This window comes from Ammodytes marinus (genome assembly GCF_949987685.1).
Source record: "Ammodytes marinus genome assembly, chromosome: 15".
NCBI lineage: Eukaryota > Metazoa > Chordata > Actinopteri > Uranoscopiformes > Ammodytidae > Ammodytes > Ammodytes marinus.
In genome coordinates, this window is record NC_137219.1 from 15,183,103 (window position 1) to 15,202,702 (window position 19,600).

The following is a 19,600-nucleotide window of genomic DNA, read 5'->3' on the forward strand; positions in this document are numbered from 1 at the left end:
GGTTAAGCCAAACTGGCCCTGCCAATATTAATATTCACAGAATACAGTTGCAGAGCAGATCAGGTCAGGGGAGGCCAGTCAGCTCTTGGTTTGGGTGCGTGCGAGGGGACAGGGCTGAGCGTGGCTTTTTCGATTTGCGAGATCCATGAATGTTCTCATTTCCCACCTCTGTTGCAGTGAAGTTCTCTGAAACAAAGATGTGCCTCCAGAGTGAAGTTTACAGTTTAAAAACCTCAACACCGCCCTCCTGGTAGAGTCCATCCCTCCACACCTTTCTTGTGGGCAAAATGGAGGAACATGAGCAGACATGGGCTAGGAGACTGGTTAACAGAGACTACACTAGCGGAGCTCAGCCCTGTCATGCCAAGGGAATGGAGACGGTGCCGTTCGCCCGACTGCGGCTTCGAGTTTGGACACTGGACTCTGTGAACTCCTCGCCGTGATCCTCCGTCTTCTTGTCTGCGATGTTGGCCAGGAAGCGCAGAGTGACAGAGTCCCACTCCTCCGGCAGCAGCAGGAGCAAGAAGCCCAGGCAGATGATGCAGGTGGCTGCCAGACGCACCACGCTGAAGATCACCTCGTGTTTCAAAACATCTACGGCTACAGCGGGCGGGAAGAAAAGACGGGAAGAAAAGAGGGAGCCAAAGAGCAGGCCATTGGATGGTTAGGGTTAGGGTTGGGGGGTAGGGGGGGGGGGAGAAAGAAAAACAAATTGAGATTAATTACATAAAGTAAAGATAAACCACAGGACACTGCGGCTGTAGCGGATGAGTGTAGCAAATGCGGCTTATGATCAGCAAAAGTGATCCACTTCCTCCCCTGTGAGTCTGCGGTCTGGAGCCCGCGGGGACAAGTTGCCGTAACCCACTGACCTTCGTCCAGTCCATCGTGGTTATAGAAAAACTTGTCTGCAGGCATTTAGTGTCGCCTTGGCAACCTGATCCTCCCTCAGCGAGAGAAGAGTTGCAGGGTCTGTTCAGGCACATTGATGATTGGGTTTCCAGGATGAGAGAGAGGCAGACTTGCTGTGTAATCGGTTCGCTGCAGTGGCCCTAAGTGCTGACCTCCCAATTACAAAACCACAGTGTGTGTGTGTGGCCATTTACTCTCATTTTTGCAATCGTATTCGTTTTCCACCTTTATAATCAAGAAATATAAACAGTACATTGATGGTAATTCTTGAATCTCGTAAAAGAAAAAACCTACCTGCATTGCCCGGCACACTGAGCAGTGTCCCTATGGAGATGAGAATGGGGTATGTCAGCACCACACCAACATGGACCAAGATGTTGAACACTGTTAAAGACATGAAAGAGGTTGAAAACACCTAAGTATTAATTAGAGCTGAAACAGGTCAGTTGATCGATTAGTCAGAATCCACAGCTATTTCCATTGTCAAGTAATTTTTCTCAGCAAAGAAATGCCAAAAGTCAGCAAACATCCCAAATGTGAAAAGTCAGTCGGCTGCTCCACGGATAATGTGTGACATTTATTCGTGTCAATAATGGATTTGACATTCGCATCACCCTTTAGTTTTGTGCTAATTAGAAAACAATAAAGTGGTCAATAATACCTACTAAAAATCAGTATCTCGGTATTGACAGGGTGAATATGCTGACATTAGCATTTCACTCAAAGCAGCAGTGTGTTTAAGTGCAGCATCACAGAGCTGCTGGCATGGCTGTAGACTCTAGTGCTTCAACAATTAGTTGATTCATTGATTTGTTGCTCAAAAGGAAATTAATCATCATCCAATTGGCATCTTTTAATAATTTATTAATTGTTTTGATTATTAGTCAAGCATTTGATGGTTCCCGCCTCTCAGTGTGACAATTGTTATTTTTGCCTTGTCTTTAAAGGTACTCTGTGGAACTTTCAGTTAATGTTAATTCTTGCACCCCCTTTGGACACAAGCGGTAGTGTTTTTACTGGGTGAGTACTGGTTCCTGGATTAGCAAACCCATGACAAAGGCATTAGGAAAACTATAGAAAAATAGCATTCTTTGCACTGATGGTCTCGTTTGCTGTTACATGTCATTTATGATCATCAGAGGAAAACTTAGACTGCTTCAGAAATATTGAAAAGTTGTAGCAACTTTAAGTATATTCAAGTTAAAATTTTGGACCAAACGCCATTTTAGGAATTTACTATGGGCTGTAAATAATTGTGATGGCAGGCTCTTAGTGGCATTAGTATTCTATGATACTAAACTGCAATTACTTTGGCTTTTAGAACCCATGTCAGACAATAGACTCTGGAAAAGTAAAATGGCTAATTAATTCATAGTTAAATCTTTTTGAAATGTCTGCGCTAAAATAATTTCACTGCGTTGTTCGTGGAAACACATGAGTGAGACCATAATCTTGTGTAAGACGTATATATGCACTCTCACCCAGCCATAGTCCTGCCATTCCACAGAGGTATCCCCAGGGCAGTGAGGACAGTGAGCCCCAGTGCTCTACCTTGGTGTAGTAGAGGATGAGGGGTACACAGGAGATGAAGATAAGGTTGAAGAAGCCCATGGTGGAAAGGAAGTGGGCCACTTCTCCAAGGTTGGCACTGCCCAGGAACATCTTAAACAGCACCTGATGGAGAGGAGACCATTATGAACTCTATCAATACAACAGAAGTAATAGAATTCAAAGCAAAGATAATCACACAAAGGTTTTAAGTTGTGACCATTGAGCTCAAAGACCAATATCTCTGGTCGTTTTACCTTGTAGAGAGCTGATGTTGAGGCCGAGCCCACAGCCAGTGCCACGCCCACAAATGAATCCCCATGGAAACCATCAGCGTAAGCCATCATGACGATACCTGTGATGGCCATTATGGCTGCCACAATCTGCAGGTAGAGATTCAGAGGCACCATCAATACTATTCAGAATCAAAACAGTCCTTGAAAGATAAACTATTATTTTTGGTACAGACCCGAACACCCATGAAGCGGTCCTTGAGAACTATCCAGGACAAGAGAAAGACAAAGGCCTTGTGGCAGCAGTAGAGGGCAGACACGTCAGTGGCGGTCAGCTTCTTCAAGGCCAAGAGGTAAAGGTAGTTGGTCAGCGTCCACAGAATCGAGAAGGGTGCTGTCCTCTTTACAAAATGCTTGAGAGTCATCCCGTCCTCCCCAAAGAGCTTGCTACACTCCCTGTTAGAAGGAACAGACCACAGAGAGGTAGGGTATATTTTTCTTATTGGATGTGTGTTAGGCTTTCCACCGCAGTGATATGAAGCAAAAATCTCCCTTAAAGGTGCTCCGAGGAACTTTCAGTTTGTGTTAATTCTTGCACCCCCTTTGGACCAAAGCGGTAGTGTTTTTACTATGCCAGGTGTAGTTCCTGGGTGATCGCACCCATGACAAAGGCAAAAAAAAATTATAAAAAATATGAAAAATAGCATTCTTTGCGCTGATGGTCTCGTTTGCTTTTACATGTAATTAATGATCATCAGAGGGAAAAAGGGACTGTTTCAGAAATATTTCAAAGTTCCTCGTAGCACCTTTAAAGTAAATGTTTTCTTGCGTGTTCTTTAACTGAATTCAAAAGCTAACGCCGTCGGCAGTTTACCTGAATTTCTGGATGGGGGTCTGCTTCTCCCGTGTGATGACCACATGTCCGGAGTAGTAGATGGGGAAGAAGAGGATGTTCCAGTTGCTGCTGAACCAGGAGATGAAGAAGGGACAGGAGAAGGACTGGAAGGTCAACTTAACCACCTGAGTGGTGCCCACCCAGGAGGAAGAGACACACAGCACCATGAGCAGACCGCCCAGCACCTTCAGAGCTGTGTTGGTGCATGTCTGATGGGACTGGCTCTCACCGCTGGTCTCGCTGCCTGGTGTCTCTGCGTGAGACTCTGAACCATCCTCTCCTGACGGGAAATAGGAGGGGAAAAAAGACATTTAAAGAAAAGCATTTCTATACAAGGCCCCTTCTTCCTGTTCAAAGGCTACTGAGAAAAGAAATCCTTAAATAAACTTAAAACACTACTTGCCTCTGAAGTGTTACTTTTATTTAGATGGCCGTATCGTTCATTCAGTCATTTAGTCCAGACTGAAATATTTAAGTATTGGATAAGTTGCCATGACATTTTATACAGACATTCATTGTCAGCAGAAGTTCAATCCTATTGGAACCTCCTGGCCATTTTGCCTTTTAGTTAAACCTCACCATAAACTTTGGAAGAGATATCCAGGGAGAGGATGAAGCCCAATGAATTTGGGGATCGCCTGACTTTTCCTGTAGCCTCACCATGAGGCTAATTTTTTGTCAAAATAAATGGATTTTAATAACTTTGCTGATCCATTAACTTTTCATCTAGCCTCATCAGTGAAAATTGCAATTTGTCCAATAATTCGGTTTATGTCCAAATACCTGTATTCACCAACAGCTGTACTTTGGGTGATGGTAAGATTTGTAGCATAATGCCGCCATGAACATTGTCCTTAAAACACCTACTGGAACGGTTGTGCACATGTCACATCCTTGTTCCTAAATCCTTTACATTAGCCAAACATTGCACATGTTATATGCTTTGTGTTACTGTATATAGAATAGGATTCACTTTGTGCCTACCTGGATGGGTTCCAGCACATAAGCATTTATTGATCAGTTGCCCTCAGTAGCACCTCACTAAAGACACTTATGCATAAGGTGCAAAATGCTTTGTCCAAAATGTGTTGGATTAGCATTGTGGCCGTGTGTGTCATAAAGAGCTTTGTCGTCTCATGATGCAGCACGTACTGTAGGCCTACAATCATTGTAGTCAGGTGTGCACAGAAACCTGATGCCTAGAAAGCAAGAGTAAGTCTAACCACATGACATTCCACGACAGAAAGTCATGTCAACCTTGGTAGCCACTGTATTGACTGTTGGTACTTTCCTGCTTTGTATAGGCTGCCTTAGGGATATACTGGAACATGAAACTATAATTTTATGAGGTAGGATTTTATCAGATACATCATTCACCAACATGATATGATTGATAAATAGATATATAGGACTTAGTTTGATTTTTATGCCAGTAATGCATAGTTGATCTGGCCCAGTGCCTTAAAGGACTGCAGCAGTGAATGGTGTCTGGACCTTATGTGCTGTATGTATACTATGTGAAGTGCTGTGTGTGTGTGTGTGTGTGTGTGTGTGTGTGTGTGTGTGTGTGTGTGTGTGTGCGTGTGTGTGTGCGTGTGTGTGTGTGTGTGTGTGTGTGTTAGAGAGAGAGAGAGCATTTCTGGAGAGAGCTTAGATCCGTTCTTTAACTTTCAACAGTGTGATCAATTTACGCCAAGGCAGGAATAAAAGATGACATGTGCTGGATGTTTGCTGCCTGTGCTCTTTTTGCTAGCTCAGCATGTTAAGCTCCGCCATTTTCACCATGGCTACAGAGACACTAAAGCCCAGCAAGCACTGGAACTTGTACCCATAGTATCTCCCCTCTACAGTCACAGTTAATCTCGGGGGTGCTCATTATTGTGAGTTTTTGGGGTTTTTATCTGCGACAAAACATCAGGAGGATGTCAAGCAATGGGAGAACAAGTAGCATCACTGACAGGTCTAATGAAAGTGGAGTGTACAGTATATCCACAAGTAAAAAAAATGTCTTTCATCTCTATGAAACCCTTAACACTTTTGTGTGGATTAAAAATCCTTTGATCCACAAGAATATAACTGTTTCATTTGTCTGTGTAAAGCGTTTAGAGGGGTGAGACACCACTTTGTATCAAAGTGTTTGTGTCCACACTGTTTACTGGACACAAAAACAAGAAAAATCTTTCCCCTCTAAGTGGATTGATAAGTGTCTTTTCCAGCAGGAGCACTTCTTTCATCCAGCCAAACCTGGACCTTTACGCTTAATGAATGAATGAGATCATTGCTGGCACACAGTGAGAGTATTAAAGCTAAATGACTGAGATACTTTTACCTGTGAGAACTAGTTAGATCCGTTACTTCAAGAAACAAATACCAACACCATGCTAAAAAAAGTATTAAGTATAATATTAGGTGGGTAGATAGGTTGGTTAAATTACGGAAGTATTAACAGCTAAATGTATATAAAGTATCAAAGGAAAAAATATATTATCATATTTTACATGAGGTTAATTTAATATGTGCATGAATCAATGCACAAACATTATTTGTTATTTATTAATGGAGCTTCTTTTAACTTTATTTACAGTAAAGCAGTTTAGTCCAGTGGTTCCCAACCAAGGGTTCGTACCACCTTCCAAGATAATGTGTGTATCTTCCATTCAATCCATATCCATTTTAAAATCTAAAAACAGAAAGTGACCTGTTTTTTAATCATCAACCTTTTCTCTACATACATAGTATACATAAATCACTCTTATTTAAGGTTTTGATCTGGATTGTTAATCTGATGCGCTGCTGGTGAGGTGGACCTATTTACCAACATATTCTGTTAGTCTTATTTCCCTTTTTTGATCAAGGAGAAATGTAAAGTAAAAAAATTAACAGAAGATACACAGAGTCAAAATAATCTCAGGGGTTATCAGATGAATAATGGATGTGGAGAGAAAAAAACAATGCTGTTTGTGAAATACTGCACAATGGTTAGTATGCCTCAAACTGTTATTAAAATGTATTGTGGGAAGTTTGGATATGAGGTTTTTAATTCAAAAGAAGTTTGTTTTTTAATGAAACATTTCAATATGAGAAGTAACAAGTAACTACAGTATGTCAGATAAATGCAGTACAGTAATAAATCCTTCTGAAATATAGTTGAGTTGAGCAAAAGTATTAAGTAGCATCAAATTGATTGATTCAAGTCAAGTACAAGTACTGTTTGAAGACAAAATAACCTCAAAGTCTGTGATTCTCACCTCAAACAACTCTCCCAAAGATAGAAACCACAAATGTTTCCTCTTTCAGTGCATCCCAACTGGGTGAGAGCAAAATGTTCAACGCGATACAGTTTCATATTCTAACGGATCATCGTGGGATTCGGTCTAATTACGTTCTGCCACAGCAAGGATTCTTAATCAAGCTTATGAGCGTGCTGGTTGCAAACTGGAAAACTGAGATCTGATACTTCTGCGAGAGAGCAGCAACTCTTTTATTCTCTTTTTACTTCACGTCTGCTTCTCCTCATCCATCGAGCGAGAATGTTCTTGTTCACAGTACTAATAAAAAACCTAAAGCTTTCAGTGTTGGGCTTTTTTAATGCCCCGAGGTAATAGCCACTACAGGCTGATCTGATGCCAAGAGGCAGTAATATTATATCTCTACTATTCCCCTGTCTCATAAAAAGCAGCTCTGGTGGCCAAAATTGTATTCCCATAACAGACAGGGTTATTGCTGACTAATATTGCTGCAAAAAAGTTGCAAAGGAAACATTAATCCCTGACATAAACAGACTGTCAGCACATAATTGCAGTGAAATACTTCACAAAATCAAACAAATCTGCTACTTGAGGTTAATTTCAGTCAACTGAGAGTGAGTGTACTTGTTTGGAAACTTAATTGATGTACCTAGACTTAACTGCCAGAAACTATTTGGTGCATAATTACCAGCTGTGTTCCTTTTACATAAAAGAGGATGATTCAGTAGGTTTTTGTAGTTCAAATTTCACAACATAACAGTTTTTAAAAATGCCTAAATGTTTAAATACACCATAATCTACATACGAACATTACAGTTATAACATCTGCTTGAAATATGTGACTTAATTTAAAGTTGAGACAAGCTCTTTCCCACCCCTCACAAACAAAAATCCACAGCATTTATTCTTTTAAAGGCTACATGTAAGCTATAATGCTAGCTAATAATAAAAAAAATAACATTTTTAAGATTCACAGACAACAGTTCCTGGACTCACACATAATCTAAACAAAAAGGAGAATTTGAAAGCGTTAACATAAAACCACTTCATTACAGTGCTGCATTATAGGATTATTCACTATACTGGCACCCGTTAACCCAGCTCATCCACTCTGTGTGACGCAGTATGCTGCTTGAACCCCCACATTTCAATCCATTCTGTGTTTTATCCCTGCCACTGACGCTGCATGCCAGTGACATTGATGGATGGACCCCTGCCGAAATCCAATCAAGACACGTATCAAGTCTGCATTGTTAGGCAGGCAGGTCAAACTGTACTAAGTCCTTACCCAAATCAGGTCTGAAGATGTGACATTGTTATGATGGTGCTAATTTAAGACGCCATCACTCAAATGTTTTACTATAAGTAAAGGCAGAGGGAATTATGAGAAATTTTAAGGCAAGATTTAGGTATGAGGATCCTGTAGAGTGGTGAGTGGCAATACAAAGACAGGTGAAGGAGGGACAGGTGGACCGAATGAACGGAAGTGAAAGCAGCTGACAAACAGGATGGCAACAACAGAAAAACACTGCTGCTGCTACAACTACACTTCCTGTCAACACATTCAGCTTCTCAACTCTGCCAGCAGGAAACCTAAATCAAACAAACGTGTTTTTTTCCCCGACAGCATCCAAAGAAAAACAGTCAAAAAGTTATGCTAACAAGACAATTCAAAACATGCTCTGCTTTTCATGTCTGATCTCAAGCACTTAGCTTAATGTAGCTCACCACTGACACAAGTGCAACACATACACATCACACTATCTATATTTCATGTGATTACATGTACACTCCACATGACACTTCAGTTTCCTCAAAATAATATGGTGTCACTCGTAAAAGCTGTAAAAAAAAGTTTAAGAACAGTATCTTTTTAAACAGCCTATCTGAGCTATTACTGCCAATAACTAAATTTATCCTAACACATATATGTAATATACACAGTTTTGTATGAATGGCGTCTTTGGCCTCAGTGGTCCTTTCAGTTTTACCTTCAGAGATGGGGCAGGTCAGGACCTGAGTGCTGTACGAGCTGAGAGGAGCCACCCGGGCTGAGTGCTTCTTCATCCTCCACTGGGTACACAACACACTGTCCTTCCCTGGGAAGTGTGTGTGTTTATGTGTGTGTGTGCGTGTAAGCGAGTGTATGTATGTGTGAGTGTGTCCAGGCTGCTGCTTTACGCTCAGCAGCTCCTCTTGCTAGCTTCTTGCATCCTCAGACTCCTGACTACTGCGCTTCTCCTCTACGCTCTTGATTGGCCCCCTCCTCCCTGATCTCCCTCTCTCTCTCAACTCTTCTCTCTTCTTTCACAGCACTCCGTTCCTCTCTCCGGCCCAGCACTCTGTTACTGGTCCTCTATCTCTCTCTCTCTTTCTCTCTCTCTCTCTCTCTCTCTCTCTCTCTCTCTCTGTCTGGATAGTGACACAGCTCAGTGCAGATATCTCAGTGGAAGTGCAGGGAAGTGGAGACTTTACTGTTTCACTGTCATGCCCGTGGATCCAGTGCTGCCACTGTCTCCAAGGGAGACTGAGCTTCAAGTGTTTTGTGGGATGGCGCAATCACTCCCCTCGTCTCTGTCTGTCCTCCCCCTCCTCTTTTTTTCTCTCTCTCTCTCAAGCATTTTACCCACCTATTCTATTTGCTCCACAAATCAGCAGCTTTGTTTGGAAGGTAACCAAGCAGCCCTGTGCTAATTATGCTGCATTAGCTGCCTGCTGCCCCCTCCTTTCCTGCGTCCCTCTACCTGACCAGGCTCTTCTCATCCATGTATCTCTCTACGCTTGTCCCGTGTTTTTTTCCAGTGCCCATCTCTTCTCTTGGCCCATCTCCCGCGCTTCACCACTCTGTGAGAGTCGGATTATTGGTAGAGCTGCTCTCTCTTGTTCAATCAAGTTGTGCTATACGAAATAGACACAACTATTTAAAAGATGTGGGAGTCCATACACAATTATGTCATCCACTGCAGTAGTGTTCTCCATAGTTAGGAAAGGCTTAAGGGGGTACTCATAACACTACTACACATTTAAACATCCCTATGTTTGTACATTACTGGACTATTTTCACAGTTTTGAGACTTTGCAGCAACATAATCCAGAGGGTAATATGCTACTATTATGTCACCAAAGCCATCCGATTGCAGGGAGTACCACAATTGCAAATGCACAAGCTCCACTAAACTTGGAATATGTGATGCATTGCTAGCCTTTAAAGTAGCCAACAGCAGTTAGACATAGCAACATCTGGACCAACTACAACATTTAAGTGCCGCTTTCTACGATTTTGACTTAAAGCTGGGGTGGAGGATTTGGGGAGAAAATGGCAGTTGGGATAGAGATTCGAATCCAAATACCTCAACCGCTCCACTTGTTCTCTTTGGTCCCTCCCCGACACGCTCTACACCAACAAGGTCGTGCCAAAGTGAATGGACAGTCCCAACAGCCAATAAGAACAGAGAATCGGAGCCTCGCTCTGATTGGTCAAAGTGTCAGCTCATGTTAACTTTGACCAATCAGAAATCATATACCCCAGCTTTAACGCTTAGAAATGCCATGTTGCTTGTGGAGAGTTGAGGGTCCCACCAACCAGCTCAAGGGAAGAGGCAGCACTGTGTACCCAAATGAATACGGACGTATTATTGGACGTTGCGAGTTAACTGATAGCCACATACGTAGCAGCAAATGAATGAGGCATTGTTACAGTTGATGCAAATCAGCTAATGCACACTCAACTTCAGTGCTCTGCCTCAACAAATGCTTTGCTCCATTAGTTTAGTCCATCATACTTACTGTATCTGTACTTTTGTCATTATTAAGTGAAAATGTCTTAGTAGGGCGTTTGCTGCATGCAAAAGGAAGTGTTTTTACATTAAATATTTACACTGTGGTAATACTGCTCCAATAAAAGATTTTAAGACTTTTTCCGTCAATGTTGCACAGCCAAGGGGAAACCCTCCCTATCAGCAGAACGGGTGGATAAGCCGTGAATCACCTCTCCTGGACTGCACTTGAGAGTTTCCATCTCAAGGAAAGCCCTGCGGCCATTTTATCTCTAGCTGCGGTTTATCAACCGGAGGATTTAATGGACCTTAATATTGCTCGGGCCTCTACATCAATGACACATCAGTGTCTAGTGTTTGCGGTCTGACACATGAGGCCTTACAGCCGGTAATATAATCTTAATAACACCTCCGCTATGCTAAGCTTACCCTCTCCCCGCTGAAATCAATACTCGTCAACCCATGAGCAGTAGCACTATGCCATGCCACTGCCATCCTGTATGTTCTTGATCTCCAATGGTCATCAGCCAAATATCTGGCACTTCTATGGAGAGCATAGCAGATCAGAGCACTTCTTTGCTCGAACTTCAGGCTGCAAAATACAACAAATGTATTGTTTATTACAATGGGGGGAAATGCAGGGCCACATTCCAGCACCACCACTGCAATATATTAATTGAATTACATCTAGAAGAGTTGCTTTGAAGGAGCAACTCTCCGTAGTTATCCTTTAATGGCAGCGCCACGGTGCAAGGGCAAATATTTCCCGGGGTCGCTCGGTATGACAGAATCAGTTCAACGCTAATGCAAATGCTTTAAGTGATGTCGTGAGTATGAGGCTTTGATTAAAAGTATTTGTGCACCGAGTGTGTGATTCAAAGCATGGCTAAATGGAATGTTTGGTTAGGTGTAAGCAGGGGATGAGCCGGGGCTATGGATCCCCTGAGACCATGAGGGTTTACCTTAAAAATAGCCCTGCTGATGATGAGTGGAGCCGACCGCTAGACAGGGAGGGGATAGAAAAACCATCCAGTCAGCAGAGCCCAGGATTCTAATCACTATCAGATTAAGAGAAATACCTGGAGCAGGGGCGTTACACAAGGCTACTTTAAGACAAATTGATTGTTCCTTTTCACTATTGTGTATTTTCTTTATATTGTTTTAGGGGCCGGCAACTTTAGCTTAACACCTCAAAGGTTCATTACCAGCTCACAAATACACTTTTTATAAATGGTATATGATATGCTTGTTTTCCTCCACATCAGCAGCTGAAAAGACCAGAAGATTATTTATAAATGTTCTGTATCTTCATTCTGTTGTCCCATCATATCCAAAAACCTAAAAGAATGTGCCCTTCTCAGTATAAAACTATGGAATTCAACACCACCACAAACTACAACTGCTGAATGACCATACAGATCCAATCAATACCTCTCTAAAACAAAAAACCCTGACCTTCTATATAACCTGTGTAAGATGTAACACAACGGTACTTTTGCATCCCAGATCAAAGCATAGAACATCCTCTCTCTGTCTTTACCTCCATAGCAACAGAGGGTCTCCGGTGCACTGACGCACTCGACCAATTCATGCTCTTTTGTCATTTAGATGAACCAGTGCTCCTGAGTTTATGGTGCAGTCTCCTTTGTCTTTAGGCCCCTTTCTGTTACTCATCACATTTCAGTGACGTCCGGGAACATCCTAGGAGGACTGGAGATGAAAAACAGAGGCACGGATGATGATACATGCTGCAGCCCATTTTAGCTGTACTGGGGACTGGACCGGGACCATGAATCAAGTTCAGATTTTTCCATGTGTTTTTTCCACTCATTTTAAACATCTCAACTCAATGTAGTTACAGTAAACAAAATTGGACGATGGTGACACCTAGTGGTAATGGATGTCATTACTGATGGACAGACAGGGACATATCCCTAGTCGTATCTTGTTGCATGTAAACAATATACTGCATTAAAAACACCCATAAATAATCATTCCCATTGCTATAGCTTTAATTTTGCTATGTCTTCTGTTGAGAGTATTCCTGATGAAACTACTTGCAGTGAGGTCTATGGATTCTCCCCAGTGACAGCATGGGTGACAGGGCCAGTAATGAAAAAACATGGCTGAGTTAGCCACCAGGGTGCACACGCCTCCAAAGTAACGGGTACGATATTTTTCCAAACTGCTGCCCTGTACGCACTCATGCCTCATATGTTTCAGTACTGTATGTCAGGTGAATACATGTTTCAGTACGCCACAGTAATCTGTTGTTCAGCCCCTAGAGTGGGTTTTTGTGTTTGTACCCAATCACCCTTAAGTTACCATTAGCACACAGCTGACACAGTAAAGTGCAGTTTCATTATGTGTGCACCTCTGCACCTCTATTAAGGCCAGGAGGAGCACAATATAAACTTGTTTAGTAAAGGGCTCCTTTACAAGACAAGGCCAAATGGTTGGGGTCATAAAGCATGCTGTCCCCAGTGCAGTTGCCCATACAGTGCGGTTGGCACCTCAGCCAAGACAAGTTGTTGCCAAGTTTTTCAAACTAAATTTTGGATTTAATGCTTAGAGCAGGACAAATATAATCCGTCCCATCTCCATTGATTTGGGGTAGCAGCAGACACAACTCATAGGGACACACATCTCAAAGATGATGTAATTAAAACATACATTATCAAAACGACTACGCCGCAAGGGAAAGGTTTATACATGTCGACAGTTTGCGATACAATTTACACAACATGCTACAGTTTTATGTTTTGAGAATCATGTTTGATTTTTCTTACACAATGAACTGTGCTTTGAAAAAAAAGATTTAAAGACAGAGATATTAATTAGACTAAGTATGGAGTAAATACATACAGTCTGGAGGACGATGAGGGTCAATTCATTATTTTGTTGTTGTTGGATTTGCAGACCACAAGAGGGCAGTGTCAGTCCACCTACAAAAACATTGGTGTACTCAGCTTGATGGAAAGGCCATTACAAACCTTTCATACACACATTGTGCCCCTTCTATTATGTAATATTCCTTTTGGATTACAGGAAATGACTTGCAGGAAAAATTTATCAACCGTAAAGCGAACTGCTACGACCAGCCAAAATACCTGACATAGTGCACTACAAGTCATGACCATTAGCACATTAAAAGTCAGCAGTTCAGTTACTCCAGTGGGGAAATATCACACCCACCACTTGCAGGGTGTTTTTATGCTCATTCCCAGGAGCATATGAAGCAAACAGTACTCCAGGAGTCATTCAGGCAACACTCATATCCCATTCGACGGTATAGGCTGGATATAAATAGCACTGACATGGGAACGGGACGGACCAAAACAAGTGATTGTGCGTACAGAATGTTTGAGCAAATGATTAAGAGAGAAAGTGAAAATTCACCTGCTGTTAATGCCTGATAGGAATGATTTCAAAGGAGCAAAGTAATTCACCCATCAGTGCAATTATGAATGGATTCCTGTCTGTTTCCCCTGAATATCTCTCCAGACTTTTCTCTGTAGTCTGACGTGCCCATAAAAACACAACCCCATTGTGATAAGGGCTGGTTTTTCACGCCCTTCCTTTATAATTTATCTCTGATTGCCTGTGTGTGCTGTTGTCTTGCTGGGATGCCAGCGGGGAAAACAACCCAGGCACAGTGCTAAGTAGGACTGCCACTACCTGTGTACGGTAGTGTCATTTCTACTGCACCATAACTGTTTACCAATACAAAAAAGATTTACCCTTCATTTAAATGAGCTATTAAACACAGCAAATTATTGTGATGGATTTCTGGGAGATGCTGAGAGATACTGCATTTACTTTACACGCCATTGTAGTCCGCTCCTAGCAGGAGCAAAATTGGTGTTGTCAGAATAACTGTTATTTCTTTTTCTGATTTAAAGTTTTACTATTTAGATTTTTTCTAATTGTATCCAATCTTAGCTTTTTAGTAGCTATTATCTACGTAAAGTGATTCCATTGCTTGTTTGAAAGGGCATTCACTGTCTTACTTTCATATCCAATCTTTGCACATATGCCATTATATCATCACCGTACTGCACGTATAATTACAGCCTAGACCCTGTCACCAAATCCAGTCCAAGATACCCCTCAGGAGCATTTTTCTAATTCACCACAGATGGCAATAATAAATAAATTGGCAAGAGAATCTTACTAAATATATCATTACCCCATAGGCTTGGCTGAATTAGCCTACTGTTCTATTTACATGCTCCCTTGCCTTTGTCTTTCCCTTTATGGAAAGTGATTGAAGGACGCTTGAATCCCTATGCAAAGCTTGCAACAAAACCAAGTAAAGGAATTGGAAGGTTACAGTCAGCAAGCGGCAGCTTTAAAAAGTGACTTTCCATATTCTTACTCCTAGGAAGAAATGAGGGGGACGGGTGTGCACATGAGACTCCTTCGCAGTGACAGCCAACAGCCTGTTTAATAGCTGTGCAAGCAGGAAATATGGTGACAAGTATGGTGCCCTGAGGAATACCTTCTGTTGACTCTGGCATGCACAATAATCAGTTGATGGATGGAAGGAGAAACACAGGGCCACGGATGGCATATTTTATCATGGAAATGTCTCTCAAATCCAATAACGCCACATCGCTTGCAAATCCACTGACTTTTAGAGGCTTGGTCTGGATGGGATTAAAAGCCACACCTGCTCCGTATACCCGGAATTACATCACAGACGTCTTTCATTTTCCCCTGCAGCCAAATACAGCAGGCGATGAAATGAAACAGACAGAGAGGCCTGTATACTGGGAACTATAGGACTGCAACTAACGATTGCTGTCATTTGCAATTAATCTGCCAATCATGTTCTTCATTAATAATTTCATGCTCTGTTCATATGTCTGGTTTTGACCGATCAACAGTACAAAAGACCAAAGATATTCAGATTAATGTCATAAATATATAGCCTATACATCAAGAAAAGCAGCAAATCTTCACAATTTGAGAAGCTGGGACTGATGAGTGTTTCACATTCTTTCTTTAAAAAAAATGATTAAGCGATTAAAGGATTTCCAAAAGATGGCGATTTTTTTTTATTGTTGAAGCGTCAATAAAATAGGCCATTTAAACTATTGGAAAGATGCCAATGAACAGCATTGGATTCTGGGTCAGTAAGCTCATCAAACTGATTCCCCTCATCACAATTGATGGCTGTGTTTTCAACTAGTTTCTATATTTGACATAATTTAATTATATAATAATCTTAATTAGCTCAAATATCACTTTCTGTACCAGAGCCAGAAGCCCTTGAACTGTTTAAATTGTTTCAGGGTAAAGTTTTGGGCCGCCCCACGTCAATCAGGTAGTCTTTCAATAGATTAATATGGACAAGTAGATTTATTCTCAGATCAAAGTGTGTGATTGCATAAACGGACAGCCCTGAGGCACTTAAAGCAGCTCCGAGTAACATTTAAATATCTTTTAAACAGCCTCATGTTCCCTCTGATAATCATAAATTACCTTTAACAGCAAACGAGACCATCAGTGCAAAGAAAGACGTTTTTATATCGTTTTTATTACTACGTTTGGTCTGATCGCACACCCAGTCCGATTTTCGGTTTGCGCGTGCAGGCTCTTTGGTCACATATCCGTATTGGTCGCAGATTTCAGTGTGGCGCAACAACGCGATTTGAGAAGCCTATCCCTCCAGGTGAGGGAAGGGGAGTGGGAGCTTTGTTTGAGACAGTTATTTGTCGTCATAATGACTGATAACGGGGCTGAACCATCAAAGAAAAAAAAGAAAATGCAATGAAGAAAAGCTAAAAGGGAGAGTGGTAGATGAGCGGGAGGGCGTTGCCAAGCAAAGTATACGCAATTTCACGGGAGCGAACTGCAGTGTTTACTCCTAAATGAATGAGCAATAGCCTACTAAAACAAAGTTTACTTTGCCTCACCATCATCAGATGAGTCGACCATTATTCATCTGAAATAGTCATTATTTACAACAACATAAACACATTACCTCATCGTGATCCATACTAACTGCCATCTCTCGTTCATTCGCTTTCTGTGAGGACACAGAGTCTTTCAGCTCCGTGAGAGTACTTCGGTGACACTGCATCAACTCATTGCAATCAGGTGTGTGTAGCACTTACTGGCATTAGTTGATGCTGTGTCACTAACCACTCTCACGGAGCCGAAAAGAGTCCGGTGCCCTCACACTTTCAACACACGGACATGCACTTTATTGCTTCCTGATTATTTGAATCTCGCACGCCCGGCACGAGCTAGAAAACAGCTTCACGACAGCTGGCGTCGTAAAAATACTACCGCTTTTGTCCAAAGGGGCCGCCAAGGGACCAAGTTACTTGTAGTGGCTTTAATGAGAGACAGGTGCATTTCCTTCTCCTCAGCCTCCATCGAAAAAATGCATTGAGGTGCTCTCAGCTCATCCACAAGGGGCCTCAGCTGGATAACTGTTCTTGATTGAATCAGGCCTATTTGCGTACACTCATGTCTCCTTTAAAACTTAAACCTGCAGTGTGTAGAATTTCGGGTTTTATTTCCTAGCAGATTTTGTAGAAAGTAATTATAATATCCATAAGTAAATTTTATTTAGTGCATAATAGCTGAAAAATGTTTTTGAATTATTTTTTCCCCCTTAGAAAGGGTCTCATATATGTCCATATTTCTGCATATTTTGGACCAAGGCCTAGTGCCGCCATCTTGAAAGTGTCAGAGTTGGAATGTCATCAGGTGCATTGTTTAAAATTTTGAATTGTTCTTGTCCTTGAAGGCCACTGTAGCTTCTGTTATTATTCGAAAGGGTCGGGGTTACCCAGGGAGTGTTGCATTCTAGAACTTTGTAGAACTTTCTTGATGATGTCATATTACACACTGCACCTTTAAAGCAAGTTTTGTCAGAGTAATGCGTTATGTCACATGCAGGGTACAGTGGTGGAGCAGTAGATTTGGGTAGAAACGTCTTCACATAGGGAGCATGTCTCTCTTCAAGACATGTATCTCAAGAGTCAAGAACTTGTAATTTAAGCTTTTACATAACAGCAGGTTACTTTAGGGAGCGTCAGGTCCTATTCTCTTTAGGTGAAGTTCATCAGTATTGGAAACACACAGGCTCAGGAAGAAGAGATGACCAATTTACCTTTGTGGAGATTTATTCATGGGAAGTGCCATTTTATCCCCACCTTTAAAATAGACTGACGGCCCAATGCAATGAATAGGCCACCTTCAGAACAGAGGTGAGAACCTGTGACTTTACTACAAAGTAATTACCATGAGGCCATTTGTGAAAGCACAGAGCATCTCAATGGTTGTTCTTCTCCCCTGTCATTAATCTCACACAGGCACCGGCATCACTTTAACAGGACTGGAGGGCAAGAATCTAAAGATCACCCCCAGTACAAAGTGCATCATCAGCTCTCTTCTCCAATCTCAGACGCTGTCTACCGTGTCAGCAAAAAAATTCTCTATTGCTCGACCAATCAAAACCAGGTTGACAAATGGAATGGAATGTAGAGGAGCAAAGGGCGTTGAAGCACTGCTATATCTCAAGCGCTTCAGGAGAAAGCTATTGGGGAACTGTTGTATTTGTCATTGGGGATAATTTACTGTTTTAATTAAACATTTGAAATTCAATATGAGGCCATGCCATGTCAGTGACTGTTGGCAGAGTTCACAAACATGGCTGGTTGATCCTGACAACATTAGGGGTTCCAGTCCAAACAATTAACTTTGGAATTGAATTTGAAAATGCCTGTAAAATATGTGCTTGCTTTGCGGTGTGATAATAACATAGCCTGATAGTGTTAGATTTCTCTCTCTCTCTCCCTCTCTTTCCCTCTGTGTGTGTGTGTGTGTGTGTGTGTGTGTGTGTGTGTGTGTGTGCAGGAGCGTGCGCATGTGTGGGTGTGTGTGTGTGTGTGTGTGTGTGTGTGTGTGTGTGTGTCTGTCATGTTGTGTCTCAGAGATAGTTGGACCAGTGCATCACCTATAGCCTCCAGCAGATAATGGCATTGATTGTCATCATGCTGCTCAATAATAGCTGTAATTAAAAACCAAGTCAGGTGAGTTTGCAGTGGCAGCTTTTCTTTTGTTGTTGCAAGGGCAGATGCTTCGTGCATTCTCTCTTCCTCACAACACAACACAACATTGTAATCTTCTATATTAGTCCTAAATCTATTTGAAGGCCTACACTTTTTTTGCTATAATGATATTCTAAAAACAAAATTGGGGTCTATTTATTTCCGCGTCAAATCTGCTAAAGAAAAGGTGTGACATTATCGCATCCTGCCATGGTCCCCACCGGTGTACTTTGTTTTCTTTTCACTTACTTCTGTGACTGGAGTAGCCCGGGTTGTAGCCGTAGTAGCCGGTGATCCTCAGGATCCGGTCCTCTATGTCATGCACCCCGTTGACTGTCACTTTGGGGCTGCCTCCTTCGATGGTGACCACGCAGTTGTTGCCACCGGTCGGCGTCGCCTTGCCTGGTAAGTGCGTGTTCGTCAAGGGCTCCAGCCGGATGCAAGGCTGCTCTCCACTCTCCAACAACACACTCTCGGCGCTTATCATGATAGGTCCAAACGGACGGAGATCAGAAGAGAGCGGGTGATGGTGATGGTCACCACGCGAGAGGACCGTCGAGGCTGCATCAACACTCAGCAACAGGAGGAGGAGGACATCCAGAGACACTTGCACATACCTTCAGTGATGCTCCCGGACGCACGCAGAGCAAGGTTATCAAACTCTAGGAGCCATAGCAAACAGCAGACACTAGGGGGCGTGTCACTACTATGACATGCTTTGAATTCAATATAGTTTTTTTTCGATCGCTAACCCACAGTGGGCACAACTGGAGCTCAAGAGCTCAATGTGCAAAACTCGAGTCTGCACTACCAACAGTCACTGGAGCTGAACAGTTCACTTCACCTGCAAAATAGGCTCAGTGCAGCAAAAACTATGAACCAGCTTCATTGAGATAACACACAATGTCACTCAGAACAC

At 42.2% G+C, this 19,600-nt stretch overlaps 1 protein-coding gene across 2 annotated transcripts; it reads right to left on the reverse strand.

Annotated features, from left to right (window-relative positions):
- Positions 1–340: 340 nt before the first annotated feature.
- slc35f4 (solute carrier family 35 member F4) lies at positions 341–19,168 on the reverse strand (the record flags this gene model as incomplete). 2 transcript variants are annotated; one of them, XM_080043097.1, is made up of 7 exons in its annotated part: positions 341–600; positions 1,207–1,296; positions 2,394–2,586; positions 2,718–2,843; positions 2,930–3,149; positions 3,568–3,868; positions 18,931–19,168. In XM_080043097.1, 7 exons carry the CDS (start codon positions 19,166–19,168, stop codon positions 359–361), a joined length of 1,410 nt encoding a protein of 469 aa, XP_079899223.1. In that variant the 3' UTR covers positions 341–358. The 2 variants fall into 2 exon arrangements, with proteins under 2 accessions (XP_079899223.1, XP_079899224.1); XM_080043098.1 differs by lacking the exon at positions 18,931–19,168 and adding an exon at positions 8,828–8,920.
- Between the last annotated feature and the right edge of the window lie 432 nt (positions 19,169–19,600).